This window comes from Odontomachus brunneus, unplaced genomic scaffold (genome assembly GCF_010583005.1).
Source record: "Odontomachus brunneus isolate Ranch 3 - 2012 unplaced genomic scaffold, Obru_v1 Obru_scaffold_167, whole genome shotgun sequence".
NCBI lineage: Eukaryota > Metazoa > Arthropoda > Insecta > Hymenoptera > Formicidae > Odontomachus > Odontomachus brunneus.
Genome location: NW_022639617.1, coordinates 364,450 through 383,207, shown reverse-complemented (window position 1 = coordinate 383,207; position 18,758 = coordinate 364,450). Strand labels below are relative to the sequence as shown.

Sequence of the window (18,758 nt, the reverse complement as noted above, 5' to 3'; positions counted from 1 at the left end):
GAGAGAGAGAGAGAGAGAGAGAGAGAGAGAGAGAGAGAGAGAGTGAAAGCGCTCACTCGGCTGTTGTATCTTTTGAACGCAGTCAAAGAGATACTTTTCTAAGTCTACATACATACACACACACATACACATACAGGCAAATGTGTGTACCTCGATAGAAACTCCTGCATTGCATCGTCGCGACGGCATGCCTTACGTAACGCGAACATAATCGATTACATAAAGAACGTGAGCGTGTTGGCCTATACCTGAATGGCTTTCCTGAGATTTCCGCTTTCGAATCTGGACTCGAACTGCAACTGCTTCGTGTCGAGCACGCGCTTGCCGAGCCTCTTCTCGTCACAGTTGTCGAGCAGGCGCGCGACGCGTCCCTGACGGCAGGCGGGACTCGCGAGAGCGTCGAGATCGTAGACGACTTCCTGGACGGTGGAAGGATGGAGGCCGCGCTCTACGCAGGTCAGTAGTTTCGCGCGGCAAACCTTGCGATCCTTGGTGTTGAGCGGTTCGGCCTTCCCCGAGCCGTCGCCGCCGATCCAGTCCGGATAGGCGACCTTCACGAAGCCGATGACGCTCCTCACTCTGCTCGCCACCACGCAATATGCGTCCCGATCATCCGTCAGCTCGCCCGATGCGTCCTCAAGGACCTTCAAGCGGTGCTTGTCGTTCGTCACGAGTTGCTGCTTCGCCGTACCGTTCAGTCTCGTGAAGTCTTTGGGGGGTGTCTTCGCCTTTCCAGTCTTCGTGAGCTGCGAGTCCGCCTGATCGTCCTCGATGAAGCCAAGCTCGGTTAGCTTGACCGCGGATGACCCGGCGATACGCAGCTGCGACCGCAGACCTCCCAGTTCTCTGAAGAACGTGTAATACCTGGAGGGGATAGAAAAATATTCGCTGGCGTTATATAATATCGCATTATGTAATAAGTAAGAAGTATAAATACGTATATAAAACATAAGTATGATAAAGTTTTTAAGATAAAGTACTACTATGTCCAAAAAGTAAGACCAATTTAAAATTTTTTTTTTAAATCTTTATTTATTATTCCAAATCTATTTCGTCGCCTTCAAAGTAATCCCCCTCAGACACAATACACTTATGCCAACGTTTTTTCCAACCCTCGAAACAGTTGTTAAAGTCGATTTCCGGAATGACCTTCAAAACTTTCTTCGATCCAGCTTGTATCTCTTCAATCGAGTCAAAACGGTGTCCCCGGAGCGGTCTTTTGAGTTTAGGGAATAGCCAGAAGTCACACGATGCTAAATCAGGTGAATATGGTGGTTGTGGAACGATATGGGTCGAATTTTTGGCGAAATGGTCTCGATGGTGCATTATCGTGGTGCAAAAACCAAGAGTTGTCTTTCCACAATTCCGGCTTCTTTTTGCGAATAGCTTCACGCAAACGACGCATAATTTGACACAGATGTCTGTCACAGTGCTACCAATTTAGAAAAAAAATATTTCTGACATTCGATATACCCGCGCAATTTAACCTGAAAATTGGTCTTACTTTTTGGACACAGTAGTATTCATTTGTTTGCATTATACGGAAAGAGTTTTACGATAAAAATTACTACAGAATTTGGTAGCCGAGAACAATTCTGGATTAATCGACTATTTTCATTTCATATGCGCCACTTGTGTTTCAGGAACTTGTGGATCAGGAACTGAAATATACTGTTAAAAAATTGGCTTTGTTTCTAGCAAAGTTCACTATGCTCCTTGGCAAAATAGACGCCTTACTGACAATCTATTCCTGCACTATTAGAAACATAGCAAAATTGAAAAAGGAATTTCTACGAAGAAAAAGAAACTCTAATAGAAAAAGAAATATTTCTATAAGAAAAAGAAATTCTCTCAGAGTGCACACTGTATAATATTCGTTTATTTACTTATACCTAAAAAATATTGGAGGTTGTGAGATGGAGTAAATTGTAACAATTTTAAAGTCAATTTCGATATCAACTCACTCAAGTTAGGACTTAAATTTCAATAATGTATCAGCAAAACATAATTACTTTTCACTTATCCAACGAGATCCTCCTCGGATCTCTGCGACTATTAAATACATAGCAAAATTGAAAAAGGAATTTCTACGAAGAAAAAGAAACCCTAATATTCTCTCAGAGTGCACACTGTATAATATTCGTTTATTTATTTATTTATACCTAAAAAATATTGGAGGTTGTGAGATGGAGTAAATTGTAACAATTTTAAAGTCAATTTCGATATCAAGTCACTCAAGTTAGGACTTAAATTTCAATAATGTATCAGCAAAACAAAATTACTTTCCACTTACCCAACGAGATCCTCCTCGGATCTCTGCGAGGTGAAGACCCCGGCGAAGAATTTGCCCTCGTCCACCTCGTCGCTCATGTAGATCCCGTTGTCGATCGCGCTCCTGGAGTCGTGGCTTTCCTCCTCCTCCTCCTCATCGTCGCCGGAGTCCAGGTCGCTGTACAATCTGCCGACCGACGCTACGCTGTTGGCCTATGCGAAAATAGATATTCGAGTCACGGGAGAATTCAACGGTACCGTCGTGTCGTAAGGTCCGTAACGACTCTCGAAAATGCCGCGGCACTTGGTATGCAAAGCGAGAAAATTATGAGGCGAAGGGCCATGCTCTGTCGACGAGCGCGCTGCGCTTCAAGTCTCCATCAGACTAGGTGTTGGAGTCGCGGAGATTGCGGATTGGAGACTAACATTTGCAACTGATTTTTGTCTCGATTAGCTTGGTGCCAATTCTGCAATCCACAATCCTGCGGCGGTCTCGCGAGAGCGCTACGTCGGGCCGAAAGTGCCGTGAGAAAAGGTACACACCTGGCTGTCGATGTCGCTACCGCTTTCAGCGCTGTTCGCCCTGACATTCGCTTCGGGCAGAACGAATCTGCATGCAGAAAAAAGATCGATCGAGAAAGAGAATTTAGCTAACGCGCAAACGTCATCCTCGTCAAAAAGACACACCGTCATGCCACTGGCAACGCGGACAGTCCCCAATTAAGTCCGATTACGTTGTGTAACGAATCTACCGTTAGATATTTTGTCACGATACAGGAATACACGCGTCCACCAAAGCACGAGGCCACAAGCGGAGCACAGAGTATACTTGAGGCAACACACGACTCGATTAATTCCGGGATTAAATTAATTCCCATTGAGATTAAGTCAATTTCCATTGAGATTATGATTATGAGGTCGGCGAAACGAGGTGCACTCGTGCGCCGTAAAAATATCGAAACTTCGTGCTTTCAACAAGCGTTATCTTAATTATTAATTCGAGAACATTGGCGGATCATATCGCGCGATAATGTACCAATATTCTCGAATTAATAAGTAAGAATCTGAATGGTTATTTGCAAAATGGTAAAAGACTTTTTTGTTCAGTTTCACCTAATCTACGCGTGCATGAAGTATGGGGCGCTTAGAGCCGATTTTTCCAACCTCTTGGTATAAGCTGACAATTGAATCATGTCCGTCTTTGTTTCTCCTTCAAGTTATACGAAGACAGACACATGATTCAACCGGTTAGTCAGCTAATCAAAAGGTCAGAAAAATCTGCCTTTAGTGTCAGACACTCTGTATAGTTGCCACTGTCATATTTTTCTCTGAGTGCACACAGGATGTGCTCGAAAGGTGATTCAAAGCTTTGCAGCGCTCACTGAATTGAACAAAAAGTGCTAAATTAATATAAGAACAAAGAAATACACTGAAATGAAAGGAACTTTACATAGAATATTTTTTATAACAGATTAATATGATAAAAAAGTTCCGATAAAATGATGAAATAATTCCGCCGTGGAAAATCGCTGTTTACCCTGAAAGGCCCGCGAAGCTACGTTGATAAATCATTGTTTATTCGGTTCAATGAGCATTACGAGTCTGCAAAGCTTCCAGCCACCTCCCAACCACACTCCAGACAATAATAAGTGTATCACAACTGTGTCGCACGCTTGGCGGGATTCGATGGACCGGTCGGAACGACCTCGAACGTTTCATTCACCTCGCGGGCGACATTTCGGGCACCGGTAATTCCTTCTTTTCCAGACACTGATTGATTATACCGCAAATACGAGACAGCAGGCAGTCGTAGGCTTTGTCCTCCGGACAGTTTGTGCAGAACCGGTACAGTAGCTGTAGGCCGTTGTTCGACTTGATAGCCTTCCTGCCGGCTTCTAGAGCGAGTGGACAAAGAGGAGAGCACGGTGACTTTCAAGAGCGCGTTCAAAAGGCGAGAAACAACACGAGCGTGACGCGACATGCACGATCGGCGGGGCTCGCACTATCCTCCGTGTTATTAGGAAATTCTTCGCAGGGTCTACGACGGCGTACCGAACTTACTTATCACGCCAAGATGCTGAAGAGTGTTCAGGGCGTAATTGCAGATCTTGAGCCGCATCGGACCGTCGAATCGCTCCCACCTCTCGAAGATCCGCATCAGCAGGTGCACTATTCCCACTTTGACGAGTTTGTTGCAGCAGAGTTCTGAAAGTAAAGTAAAGTGTCACGCCGGAGGTAATGGTAACTGGACAATCGTGTTTTTGTTTCCTGAAGGAAACAAAAAGAAAGAAAGTGATCAGGCTGATGGAGGAAAACGGGGAATACATGCATCGAGCGTACTCACTGTTGGTCGTGAAGTGCTTGAGGCATTCTAACAGAGTTCTTAGCTTCAAGTGCGGCGTATAACCGACGTTGACGAACGTTTTCTCCAGAGTGCTAGCGATGCCGTCCTTCACTAGGATTTGCAGGGAGAACGCTGTCGAAGAGACGACCGAGTGAAGCGACGAGTATACAGCACGATCGAAGGAATAATCGGAGGCTTACGATTTTTTGCGAGAGTCTTGATGATCAACAGCAACGGCAGTAATATTTTGCTGTTGTTGTAGTGCTGCCTCAGCAGCGTGTGGAACACTTTGATGGAGTTGAGCAATTTCATCTTTGACACGAACTTCTGGTCCCTCTGCGCCACCTGGAAGCGACCGCAATGTATCTCGTGTTTCGCACAAGTTCCGCAAAAAGTGTTCAACATATTAACATTTAAAAAATATCATCTCTTCCTTAGCAGAATTCTCTTGTATATGACTTCGAGATGATTCTTCTACAATTAAGAGGGAAATATTCTAACAAGTAAACCTAGGTTTACTTGAAAGGTACACTCCGATTTCTTTCTAATTTGGCACAAATGTAGAAGTACAAAAGATATTTTAAATGATATTTTTTCATTTTGGCCCACTTTGAATTTCACGGGCAGTTTATAGTTTTTTTAATGTTCTATCAACAAAGTACAACAAAAATGCATAAGAAATAAAATTGAATGCAAGATATAGTTAAATAATTTTAACAAAATCGGCATAGCTAAGACAAATCACTCTAAATTTCTTTAGCCGAAATACCAACCAAAATATTTTAAATCTGTGCTAAATTAATAAAAAATGGTTCAAATCTCGGCTAAAGAAATTTAGAAAGGTCTCAACTATGCCGATTTTGTTAAAATTATTTAACTATATCTTGTATTAAATTTTATTTCTTATGCGTTTTTGTTGTATTTGTTGATGATACGAATGAGAACATTAAAAAGCTATAAACTGCCCGTAAAACTCAAAGTGGGCCAAAATAAAAAAATATGACTTAAATATTTTTTGTATTTCTACATTTGTGTCAAATTAGAAAGAAATCGGAGCGTACCTTTCAGGTAAGTCTACTTCTAAGTACAATATTCTTACAGTTATAGAAATTTCGTCTTTTATCTACAGTTTTACGTCTTGTTTTTGACAGAAATTCTAATAAGAGAGCATGCTTCTTGAAGTAAATATATCTCTTTTGATTCAAAAGAAAAAAGAATAATATCTAACAGATTTTAACTAATAGTCTACTTCATTAGAAGAAGAAATTTTTTTGGTTTTTACCAAAAGCCTTCTCTTAGAATGTGGACTATAAAGAAATAGCACTTTACAACTACAGTTCTCCTTTTTTACATTTCAGAATATTTTCTTTCTGATTTTAAAAGAATTCTCTTGAGGCCGATACATGAGAAAATTCCGCTAAAAATAAGATTATACTTTTTTTTGGGTGAAAGTATAGAAATATTCACATATAAAAAAATATGCATCAATCTTAAAACTGACGAGAATCACCTGGCCCAAAATAGAGAGGATGTCTTGAGTGAGCATTTCGTTCGTGATGGTGTCTGCGTGCTGCAAGTTTATTAAAAGTTTAACTAGGACTTGCGTGATACCTAAGTTGATCAGTTGAATGACCGCCATTCGGCTACTGGTTCCTGTTAAAAAGACGAAGAAACCAACGCGTTACTTTTGATCTCGAAGACTTAACGTCGTCGCGGATACGCGAGGTTTCCTGTTTCTTTAAGAACGATATATGTATTTTTTTTCATTTTTTCGTAACAAAATTGCCGTTATACTTGTGGCACTCTTGTTCTTGCTCCCCTTCTTCTTGGACTTGCTTTTGCTCGCTCGGGGCGATATGCATTCGTGTAGTATGCCAGCGATACTGCAGTCGGCGACGTAATCCTTGCAGTTCTGAAAAGAGCGTCGGAATTAACTTAATTCGCGCCCCATTATGCTATGTTAGATCGCAAAACGGGGAAAAAGAGGAGCGCCTTTCCCATTTCCGTCTGTCAAATAGTCCAATGAGACCCCAGGCGTTTCGCTCGCCGCCGAGATAACACGGTAAAAAGTAATTACAGAGTCGCGTGAACGCGAGCGCGAGCGATTACTCTAATCGGCGTTGCGCGCAAAACACTTGTCGGCAACTGGGACAGGCGCGAATATCCAGTTTTATGAGCCGGTCGCTTCATGAGCTTTCCCAGACGTGCAGACAATGCGGAACGGAGCGTGTCGCATGACACCACCTAGGTAGTTCCGCAGATAATGCCAGATTATCGCGCGCGCGCGGTTATCCAAACTCCTTAATTGCTTCCACGCTGTGTCTCGATACGAAAGGCCGACCGGCCAAACGACCGTAAACGCTCGTAATTCTCTCTCTCTCTATCTCTTGCACTTACTACACGTCTAGACACCCAACACGCACGCACCTGTACACGTGCACGCTTCATACTATTATCGATTAGCGGTGCTGTTAACACGCGAAACGCTCGTAGCTTATGCCCCGCGTGCCGATAAGACACACGTTACAATTAACGGGCGATAAAATGATACATAACGGGGATTCATTGTGTGTGAGGGATTACTTTAATTAAAAGTTATTTACCTCCAGCGCCACTATGAACGACTCCATCGCGCCGGAATTCTTGTGCCAGAGTTTCTCCAACGTGCGCTCGCGCATCCGCCGGTCTGCAAAACACATTTCAACGATGATCAGGCGCCGCGACAAGTGAACAATCTTGGGGGAAATCATTCTCTTTCTGATACTCGTGAACGACTTTTAACAGTTGTATAACAATCATTTTTCCGACTAAATGATTTATTAAAGACTTATTTTAAACATAAGAACTGTATATTTTATAATTTTAAAAAGTTCTATTACCATGTATTGTTAAATAGTTTTATCAGAATCTTCAGAATTTTAAATAGTTTTATCAGATCAAAATATGATATAATGAAAGTAACCAACCAATGATTATTTTATATATATATTACACATAATATATATAAGACGTTTCTTTTTGTTATGCAGTTGAATGCTGACGCAAAGCCTATTTTTTATTCAATATAGGCTCGTCTTTGCCGCGTCAATTGTGATCGATTTTTTTTTTAATATTTTGTAACCGTTATGCTTACTATATACATATATGCATGAGAAATATTATCTTCGCTTTTATATATGTATTGCGTATAAATAAATATAAACTATTGTAAAGTTGTTACAGTATACAAAATTGAATTCATAATTCCTCATTACGTGAATTCTCATTGCTCTTTGTCTATGTAGCAAAGTGTTCCAGTGGTCTCGATTTTTGCCACTGAATGACAAAAATCATTGAAAAAGAGAAATACGTTTTCCAAATGACATTTCGAATACAATATAACTGCATTCAGGAGGTATCATTCACTTGACTTCATCAAACATTCCAAAAAGGTTTTTCCTTCAATTTCACGGGGGCTGCCAAATAGAAGGGTTGAATTCGTCAAGCCGCAATTGGTATAAATTTACGTATAAATAAATATAAACTATCGCAAAGTTGTTACAGTATACAAAATTGAATTCATAATTCCTCATTACGTGAATTCTCATTGCTCTTTGTCTATGTAGCAAAGTATTCCAGTGGTCTCGATTTTTGCCATTGAATGACAAAAATCATTGAAAAAGAGAAATACGTTTTCCAAATGACATTTCGAATACAATATAACTGCATTCAGGAGGTATCATTCACTTGACTTCATCAAACATTCCAAAAAGGTTTTTCCTTCAATTTCACGGGGGCTGCCAAATAGAAAGGTTGAATTCATCAAGCCACAATTGGCGTTTGCGCAGGGCGTCGACTGGGACATCGTCGCGTTGCCAATGTTCACCGACAATGCGTTCTTTGAAAGCAGTCCGAGACGCCGTTTTGCGCACATTCGCAGAATTCTCGATTCTCGCATTGGACTTGACGCGACGCCAATTGGTAGCGGTGTTTATAAAAAATTCGCGGGCGTCGTATGGTCGCACATCGATCGACCGAGTCGCGAAGATCGCGGCACGCTTGCACGCGCCGCGATTTGCAGGAGCGTGTAGCGCATCCGCGTGTTTAATTTTCCCTCCTCTCATCTCTTTCTCTCTCTGAGATCATAATTAAATACGACCGGCGCGACGCGCCGCCGTGTGGCCTACAGCGAAATTTTAGTAACGTCCGCGTACGTATCCAACTATGTCGCAAAATTTCAGCTGCTATTGGCGGCGAGATGGCGCGAGTAAAGGCGCATCCACATTTCTTGGCAGAAAAGCAGGAGGCAGAAAAGCAGGAGCCAATCAAAACTCGTGCTGTTGATCCAGGCAGTAGGCGACTCAGTTTCTGCCTTCTTACCAGCGCTAGTCCTGATTGGCGGCTTCTGACTTCCTGTTTTCTGCTTTTCCGCCGAGGTGTGAACGCGCCCTGACGCGCGGCAAATTCCGAGCCGCAAATTCCGTGTTTTCCGCGGGACGACCGGCCAAGAGGTTCGTTAAATTGTTGACTCTCGCCTTATCAAATTGGCACGCGGGAGCGTGTGCATCGTCCGGAGCCACTCGCTGGAGCGCGGCCAACAGATTTGTCTGTCGCAGTCTCACCGAAAATCATTACGCAATTGGTAGACAGTAGCCGGCTACTGTTTGCACACCTGTTCGCACCAGTCGCCCGAAAATCGAGGATAAATCAGCGAATTGATATCTGCCCGACGCACGCGACGGCAAAAGTTCGGGCGAAAGCGATAACAACTGATCTCACTGATGTGTTAAGAGAAGTGTGCAAACTGTTTGAATCGAATGGAATCGCGTCAAGTGAGATCCGATTCGACTCGAATCCGAACTATTTGATAATGTCAAATTGCGGAAATTTAAACCTGGAACTCGAAGAAATCAATTGATCCAGAACTCTATAATTGGGAAGGGGTATTTCCAAATAATATTAGAGTAAAACAATTAGAAATTCTAACATTAATAATTGGAATGTAAGATAGTTGAGAAGCACGGCGTACGTTGCAAGTTTGGAAAAATATTTCACGCGTATGTTGGCATACGTTCAAGCGTTATTATCCTCTCATATTTCAAGATGATTCGCACTAATATCTAGCAGCTAGCTGCCACAGGCTCTACGTTACCAATTACATTGTTAACTGACAGTTAAGCTTCGACGATTCGATTCGATTCGACATGGGATATCCTTGATTCGTACATCTCTGACGTCACCACGTGCCACATCGTCATCAGTGTGGATAAGCAAGAAAAATTCCGTCAAATTTTTCAATAATGTCGTTTGCGAAAGATGTTGGCAGTCATCAGTCGGCAGTCAAGGATGGACGATGGCGCAAAGTCGGTTTGCTAGAAAGTGACGCGAATTGCACAACTTTGTCATACGGTTGGCCGAAAGCAGTCACGATCAGAACAAACGACACGATTGCCGTATCCAATGTCTCCTTCGTGACGTGTTCGCGTCCCCGCTAATTTCCCAGGACACGGACAGCCGATACTACTTCCGCCACGGTCTTATCGAACTTAATGTACGAATAACACGATGCAAATGTAACGGCATACGTGATGTAGAGCGACGTTTCGCCTCGGTATCTATAGCGCGATATCTATAGCGCGGGGGCTATCACATAAGAATGATAAATCGCGCAAGTTCCGTCGTCGTTTCGGCGAGCCGGAGCACGATAGGCTCCGGCTCGCCGGCAGGTAATAATATACCGGCACGAATTTCGCCCTGAAGTGTCCAATCTTGCTCGATTCGTTTAGAACTTTATTGCCACCGCGGTCGCCATTCGCACGAGCCCAATTGCGCGCTTATGGGAACTGGTGGGTCAGATTTCATGAAAATCGTGCTTATTCTTTCACAATTTTTTATGACAAACTGAATGAATATGCGACAGTGTTATTTCGACGTGTATTTATGCATCATATAAAGAGAAGAAAAATATAATTTTGATGTTCAAATATTCAATATAAGCGTATATATACAGGGTGTAAAAAAATTAGACCGACAAACTTTGAAGGAAAATAGAGGGCATAAATACAAACATATTTTGTTAATAATATTTTTCTCTACGACGTTTTGTTTTAATACTACAGGGTACAAAATAGGAATTTTATGATTTTAATAAAAAACAAACATATGTGGAAAAATTAAATTTATTTCAATTACACATATCTATTTTAATCTTCAAAAAACAATGAACAAAAGAACGGAACAAAAATGCGCAATTGATTAGCTCAATTTATAATAAATGTCCAAAAATTCCTCCATTTGCTTCAACACAAAGATGACATCGTCGAAACATTGATTGTCTCACACGCTCGAAGACTGCAGGAATATTCTGAACCTGATATGCTGCAGCAGTAATTCAGGCTACCAATTCTGCTTCTGTTTCAATAGGTGTCTCATAAATCACAGTTTTCATATTATAAATTGAGCTAATCAATTGCGCATTTTTATTCCGTTCTTTTGTTCATTGTTTTTTGAAGATTAAAATGTATACGTGTAATTGAAATAAATTTAATTTTTCCACTTATATATTTGTTTTTTATTAAAATCATAAAATTCCTATTTTGTACCCTGTAATATTAAAACGAAGTATCGTAGAGAAAAACATTATTAACAAAATATGTTTGTTTTTATGTCCTCTATTTCCCCTCAAAGTTTGTCGGTCTAATTTTTTTACACCCTGCATATATATGGTACAAACAGTTAAAATATATTTTGTTTTCTTTTTCAAGGTCATCATTTTGCGGTAATATCTTGAGTTTCGGTGGTTCAATTAAGCTGAATTTTAGGTAGAAAATTTCCGTAAACTTGTCGTTATCGTGTGAACCACTATAATAGAAATTGAGTAAAAGTTAACAAAATTGCAATGTCTTAATAGAATATTATTAAATTTTCAGTTCTTTTATAATAAAAAATTAGTATTTCAAAATTAAATATTTTCACGAGTTTATCAGTAGTACACACGATAATGACAAGCTTACGGAAATTTTCTACTTAAAATTCCGCTTAATTGAATCACCGAGAATCAAGATATAACTGCAAAATGACGACCTTGAAAAGAAAAACGAAATCTATTTTAACTACATGTACCACACACTTATATTGAGTATTTGATCATCAAAATTATATTTTTCTTCTTTTTATATGTTGTATAAATACGTCAAAATAACACTTTTGCATATTCATTCAGTTTGTCATAAAAAATCTTGAAAGAACAAGCACGATTTTCAGGCAATTTGATCCTCTAATCCCCTTATCCTGCGCTTATCGTGCGTTCATGGCGCGCGCTACGAAGACAACACGCGATTCTGAATGCTAATGAGAAGGTAAATGATGTAATCGAGACGAAGACCGAACGTACCTCTCAATAATAATTTACTCTCGACCGTATTTACTCTCTATGTCGTTGGAATATTTCCAAGATAATTAGCGAAGCATTTGTGAAAAGGGAAACAGAAAGTTAACGCACTCTCTAGATTTCTCAGAATATTTTACTCGAAAAGTTAAATGACTGGTGAGTTTACTTGAATTCGAGTGACTTTTCATTTATATGGAACGAATTCTTTATTTTGAGGAATTTCAAGTGAACATTTTCATTTGAAATTAAAGAGTGGTTCCGATGTACCTCTGTCACATGTTCACTCTAATTGATTGGGACATTTACTTGAGATGGAGCCAGAATCCATTCTAAGCCCGAGTGAAACATTCACTTTTGCGATTTCGAATGACAGTATCTTCATCGTCGCCTCGAACGAAATTACTTTTCACTCGTTTTGAGTGAAATTTCTCACTCCAAGAAATTTATTTGATTATATAGAATATTATTTTATTATAGGGAATATTATAGGTTCTTTCATTTAAATTCTTCTCAATTTTACTATGTTTGTAATAGCGGAAGAAATAAGGTCTATCTCACTAAAGAACATAGTAAGTTTGTTAAAGACATAGCAAAGCTTTTAATAGCAAATTTCAATCTCTAAAATATAAACAGCTCGTATAAAATAAAAGAATAATTATTTGGATAATCAAAGTACTACATAAGCTATTCTTTGATTAAAAAGTTCTATTTTTCCTAGAAAATCTTTCCCGTGTAGAAGCGTGAAAAAGTGAAAAAAGTCGTAAAAAGCTAAAAGTTTTGTTCGCGAAGATAGATTCGACAATTTCAGCGATCATGTAAATTCTCAAGCTACACTGAGAGAAAAATGTATGATATTTGGAACTATAATAGCATAGTAAAAAGATTATAGGTAGAAATATTATTTTTATAGTAAATGTTATCATAATGTTTGTAATATTTATAATATAAGCATAATATAATTGATGTAAAACTTTTACCAAGAATTATAATTATTTAAAATAAAAAGTATAGTAAGGTAGCAAATATTAAATGGTAAGAAAAATTAACTATTTTATATAGTCAATATTTTATATAGTCTATTTTATATAGGTAAGAGAAATTAACTATTTTATATAGTCAATTGGAATATTTGGCAAATATAGGTGCATGTAACTATATTCCCAAAATGTGCTTTACTATACACATAGAGTAATAAAATGGTGACTATAAATCTATATTCATTCTGCTATATCTTCATGTTTAGATGAACTATAAATGTATGTTTGAGGCCAAAATAATCTATAAAATATGAGATTATAATTATTAATTATAACTATAAATTTAACTATAAATTATAACTATATTATAACCATAAATAGTGAGATTATAATTATTCCAATAATTTTTTTCTCTCAGTGTACACGAAACTCTTTACGCGAAACATTTTTCACGTTTCGGCTCCTCAAGGAGAGCTACTTCTTCATCATCAGCCTGAAACGCGAAGACGCCACATCCGACGAGTGTCCAAGTATCCAGAGTACGTACCTGACGAAGTGAGACGCGCGTGAATCTTGGCCAGGACCGCCCGGAACGCGTCGCCCGCTTCTTGCGGCTTAGCCGCGTGAGCTCGCAGCTTCTCCAACAGCGCGTCGCTCACTGCCTCGTCCGCGCTTCTGTTACCCGCCGACATCACACTAGACCCGATCGCAGAAAAACAACGAAGGTCATTTACTTCCAGTCGGGGGCGAATCGCACAGCGGCTACAACGATTATCGTACGATCGCATGGGACATAGCGCGGAGAGATCTGGCTCGTTCCGTTAAAAAAAGCGCTACATTGCTTCCTCGATCATCACATTCACCGATTCCTACTGCAATGATACACAACGTCAAACGTTCGTGCGCGCTATGCAGAAGCGTGCAATGCGACTATCCGATGGCTGTACGATGATGATGATGATGAATGAGACGCCAGGGATCAGAAGCTGCAAGCTAGCGTGTCGCGTCGCTTCAAGTCCGATCAGGCGTCAGAAATTGCTGTTTATCGATCAGAATTTCATGAAACAATTCATTTTGATCTTGCTTCGCTCAGTCCAAGTGCCAATATTCAATTCGCAGCCCTCAATAGGGCTTCTTATTCTTGTCGATTTTGACCAATGAGAGAAAGATTTCGCGGCAAAACCTATAATCCGCAAATTCGCTGTACTAAGTACAGATTTTCGCGTTTGTGACGATGGAATTAACGACTTCCGTGCGTCTGGCATGCAATGACACCTTCTGTGGATCAATCATGGAAACAGTTGCTATACTGAGAGAAAAAAGTGTCTGAGAAATAAAAGATATTTATTCGATGGGTAGCAGCAGCAATATTTTTACCTATATATAGTGATGTAAAATATTTTTCAAAATATGCATTTCCTTATCTTAGCTTTTCAAGTCCAATCAGGTGCTAGAAATTGCTGTTTATCGATTAGAATTTCATGAAACAATTCATTTTGATCTTGCCTCACTCAGTCCAAGTGCCAATATTCAATTCGCAGCCCTCAATCCTCATACCTAGTCTGATAAGGGCTTTACTCCCTTAAAGTGAATCAGTAAAAATGTGTCTGATTGAATTAAATATATATATAGTTCAAAGTTACACAACTTATAAGACACTTTTTTCTCTCAGTGTAGCAATTGCTTCCATGATGGATCCATAGAAGGTGTCATTGCATGCCAGATGCACGGAAGTCGTTAATTCCACCGTCACAAACGCGAAAAATTGTATTTAGTACAGCGAAAGCAATTGTTCATTTTACTTGAATAAAAGAATTTAGATCCGAGTAAATATGTTATCAGTGCCTACCGAGTAAATATTTTTTTATTTTTTAAATATTTCTTCTCTCAGTATTGTATTATTAACCGAATCCTTCAGCGAGATTTTACTGATCGCAGCGCTTTACTTATAACATTGTATAGGTATAGCATTTTCGCGAGGAATACTTTAGAGAGTACTTTAAAGAGTGCAGTACCTGAAAGAGTTGATTAACGATCGATCCTTACGTCGCGAGAAATGTGACATCGCCCATTGTACATTTGATGTAGACTTGTCAAAAGCGCTCGAAAGTGTCCGCGTTAGGATGACAAGTGGAGGGCTATCAATTTCGCCACAACAAGATGGACAATGGTGTTGATGGTCGCACGATCGTCGGCAATGCGACGGGCTCTTTCGTCGCATCAATGAGTCTCCATTGGCCGGCGGCCAAAGCAGTCGGAAGCGCTATTAATCACGATTTCGCGATCATCTGGCCGCAGTTAGTCAATGTCGCGCGGATTAAAGTCAACCATTGGAAAAGCGACGCGCGTCGGAGCCAAGGTTAATTAATGCAGACAGGGTGAAAAGCGGCACTCTAAAATAAACCATCGTCGTGGCATGGTACGGGAGGACGCCACCGATCTTATCAACAGACAATTACATCCAACTGCGTATCGGACGATGTCACGTGCGGTGATAATTAGATTTGGCTACGTTGCTCGGAATCACCGACAATGTCGCGACAACTTTGACTTTGAACGCGTAAACGCTGAACTTGGACACGATTCTGTCGCATCTTCTACACCAAGAAGAAAATACTTGAAAATCTATTTGCGAGGTACAAAGCTCATTTCTCTGAGAAATAAATCTTATATCCCATAGATTTTCAAGTATTTCTTTTCATTGCACTGGAAAGAAATTACTCGAAAGTTTGTTTGTGCACGGAAAAAAAGGTTGAATTAATTAAATATCTGATCGAATATGAACGATCCGATATGAAATTCCGATTGAAGTAATCCGAATTCTATTTAAGTTAACAAGATTTTTGGTTAATTTAAACAGAATTCGGCTAACTTCAATTGGAATTCTGGATCGTTCATATTCGATCAAATATTTGGTTAATTCAACCTTTCTTTCCGTGTGGGATACAAAGTTAATTCTTGCGAAATGAAGTTTATTTCTGTGAATAATCTTTCTATCCCACAAATAAACTTTCAAGTACTTTTTCCTCGGTGCACTGAAAAAAATATTTCAGAATTTATTTACAAGATATAAAGTTTATTTCCGTGAAAAATACAGTCCATTTCAGCGAACAAACTTTGTGTGTCCTACAAATAAATGTTCGATTATTTCTTCTCAGTTCCGAGAAAGAAATACTCGAAAATTTGTTTCTGGGATACAAAGTTGACATTTCTGTGAAATGAAGTTTATTCCCGCGAGCAATCCTTATACCCCACAGATAAACTTCCGAGTACTTTTTTCTGTCTAATTGCGTTAGAGGTGGCGTCTACGCGATGATGCACTTGCGAGACGGCCTCGCACAAGCGGGAGGAGCGCAGCTCCATGCGGAAGAACGCGCGGGAAGTTGTCGCCGGTGCGATCGACCGGCGGATACAAAAATAAGAAGAAAAATTGATCTTCGCTGAGAAAGATGTTTATTTGTGTGCTCACAGAGTACAGAGACGTTCCCTCGGAAGTTCCGTCGCGCCTCCCTGCGCGATTCGCGCGGCGTATAATTCAACAAAAGTACAACCACACGTCGCCGGGGGATTATGAAGCAAATGCGTGAGTTATACTGCGCAAAGCGTGGTGCGTCGGTGCGCTAACGAGAAAAGCTACACAGTGATAAAGGGGAGGGAGTTCGCAGAACGCAGGCAACGATTACGAAATTTCTTCGACTCCCCGGCTTATTAAAGCGGCGCAATTAATGAGCGTCTCCGCCTCTCTCCTTCTCTCTTTCTCTGTCTCTCCGAAGGCTCCCCTGACATGCTCGATACCTCTTCGCTCGAACAATGAATGCGCGCGTTCCGCGGCCGGTGGTGTCGTTACGCTTAATTGGATATAAGTGCTATCTTCGAGCGTGCAACAAATCGCGGCATCGACGTGCACGTATTACGCTGCGGTTTCCATTGAAGAAAGAAGCAAAAAAAGAAAAAAAAAAAGAGTCAGAAGAAATAAATTCAACAAAATAAATTCAACACGCATACGAGAACATACACGTGCTCTCGAGCCTGCAAATTATCTCTCCTCACGATTTATCAGCGATTTGCGCGAGATTTGTCTCAGCCGAGAGCGGAGCAGTCGAGCTTTTGCCCTTCGTGATTGCGATAAGTGAAGTGATTCGTCAGCGATACTACGCGCGGTATTTCCATGTGTTTACGAAGCGAGCTCGCGCGAGTCCTCGCGCTTCGTCGACGGCGACGCAAAAACTCCCGGCCGAGAGCACGTTCCAACGCGACCGACCGACCGGGAACGCGACCAGCACGCTACGAGCACGCGCACATTCACGCATACACACACGAAACACGTGTCTTCTAGGCTCTTTACTCTTCCTGCTGGACGTCAGCCGCGTCTTCGCCGACGGCGGGTTGCGCCGACGCCATGGGCCGTTGGTTCTCCTTGTCGAGCTTCTCCGACGCACCTCTCATAGTTCCTCCTCCATTCACCGGCACCTCTGCCGAAAAGAACGCGGTGTCGCGGGTGTTCTCGGGGGAAATCGAGAGGACGAGACCTACGCGAGACCTTCTCCAATGACTACGACGACGATGACGAACTGGATGTGCGTGGAATCGCGTCTCGGGTCAGAAACTGAAGAGGAAGAGGAGATGATGGTAATGATGATGATGATAACGATGACGACGACGACGACGACGATGACAGTTGAGACGAGAGATCCTTGGCGAGCACGAGAATACGAGCGCGGAATTCGCGAGGCGATCCTCGCGCTTTGCCACTCCGAGGCGCTTTGACGTTTCTCCCTGCCAAAACTATGTTTAAAAGCGTACCCGCTCACGCACGAGGAGGCGCGTCTATTTTAAGCTGCGGCCGCTTTCCGAAATCCGCGCCACCTTTCTCCCATCCGCGAGAGATCACCCTCGCGGCCTCCAGCATCCTGGCGTGCATCGACCGAGGCATTGTCCAAGTTCCCGCGGCAAGGCAGTGCGAGTGATGATCCAAGTCTCTCACCTATGGGCTTTACGAGATCTCTCTGGGCTTGCTCCAAGAGAGTGTAGGTTGCCAATCGATTTGAACACTTTTTGTTGAATGTAGCTGCAACGCTTCAAATTGTCAGAACTAAAAATGTCACCACTGACGTGTACGCATAATGATCATGGCCGTAATGATCACGCGTAATGATTATGACAATAGCCGAGGTGACAGTATATTAAAAAAAGAAAAGTACTAGAAAACTTTATCTGCAAGATGAGTTAGCAGTGTCAGCAGTGGTTTTCAATTCTGACGGCTTGAATCGTTGCAACTCTTTTTCGATATAAAACGTGCGAGTCATCTAGCAGCCGAGTGTACACAGAATGGTTGCAAAACGGTTTAGACAAAACGCAGTTGGAAATTCACCAAACTGTCAAAATTCACTACGAACGGACTGACGCAATAATAATAACGTTAATTGCATTAACAATGCAATTAATAATAATAAATAATAAATGATGATGACAATAATTTTATTATTATTGTCTTATTATTACTGTTATAATTATGAATTATAATTAATACTATTATTATATTAATAATAGTATTAATTATAATTAATACTATTATAATTATTACTATTAATTGAGGAAATCCGTCGTAGTAGTGACTCCCAATTTTGACGTTTTATTGAGCTCCCAACTTTATTCTGTTCTAACATTTTTGTCACCGATTGTATGCTTGTGTTCCTCAATATGACAATGAAACTTTGAAACATTCGCAAACTGAGAGAGTCAGAGACAAGTTGGGCGCGACTTTTGAAATTCAGGGAAAGTCGGACAAGTATTTCCA

The 18,758-nt window shown here is 40.8% G+C and overlaps 1 protein-coding gene across 9 annotated transcripts in view; it reads right to left on the bottom strand.

Moving 5' to 3' along the window:
• The window catches only part of LOC116851173 (cytosolic carboxypeptidase 1-like), a 63,911-nt gene that overhangs the window by 42,082 nt on the left and 3,071 nt on the right, over positions 1 to 18,758 (bottom strand). For 3 of the 9 annotated variants that reach the window (XM_032830320.1, XM_032830321.1, XM_032830322.1), the window contains exons 1-12: positions 17,307 to 18,408; positions 13,509 to 13,657; positions 7,219 to 7,301; positions 6,410 to 6,527; positions 6,126 to 6,268; positions 4,816 to 4,960; positions 4,616 to 4,747; positions 4,333 to 4,476; positions 3,995 to 4,166; positions 2,815 to 2,881; positions 2,294 to 2,484; positions 249 to 864 (exon numbers count right to left, since the gene is read on the bottom strand). In XM_032830320.1, the coding sequence (XP_032686211.1) occupies positions 249 to 864; positions 2,294 to 2,484; positions 2,815 to 2,881; positions 3,995 to 4,166; positions 4,333 to 4,476; positions 4,616 to 4,747; positions 4,816 to 4,960; positions 6,126 to 6,268; positions 6,410 to 6,527; positions 7,219 to 7,301; positions 13,509 to 13,657; positions 17,307 to 17,407 (2,061 nt within the window). In that variant the 5' untranslated portion in view covers positions 17,408 to 18,408. Of the gene's footprint in view, positions 1 to 248; positions 865 to 2,293; positions 2,485 to 2,814; positions 2,882 to 3,994; positions 4,167 to 4,332; positions 4,477 to 4,615; positions 4,748 to 4,815; positions 4,961 to 6,125; positions 6,269 to 6,409; positions 6,528 to 7,218; positions 7,302 to 13,508; positions 13,658 to 16,976; positions 18,410 to 18,758 lie in introns of those variants that run through there. The other 6 variants (XR_004379540.1, XM_032830327.1, XM_032830325.1 and 3 more) reach the window with 4 other exon arrangements.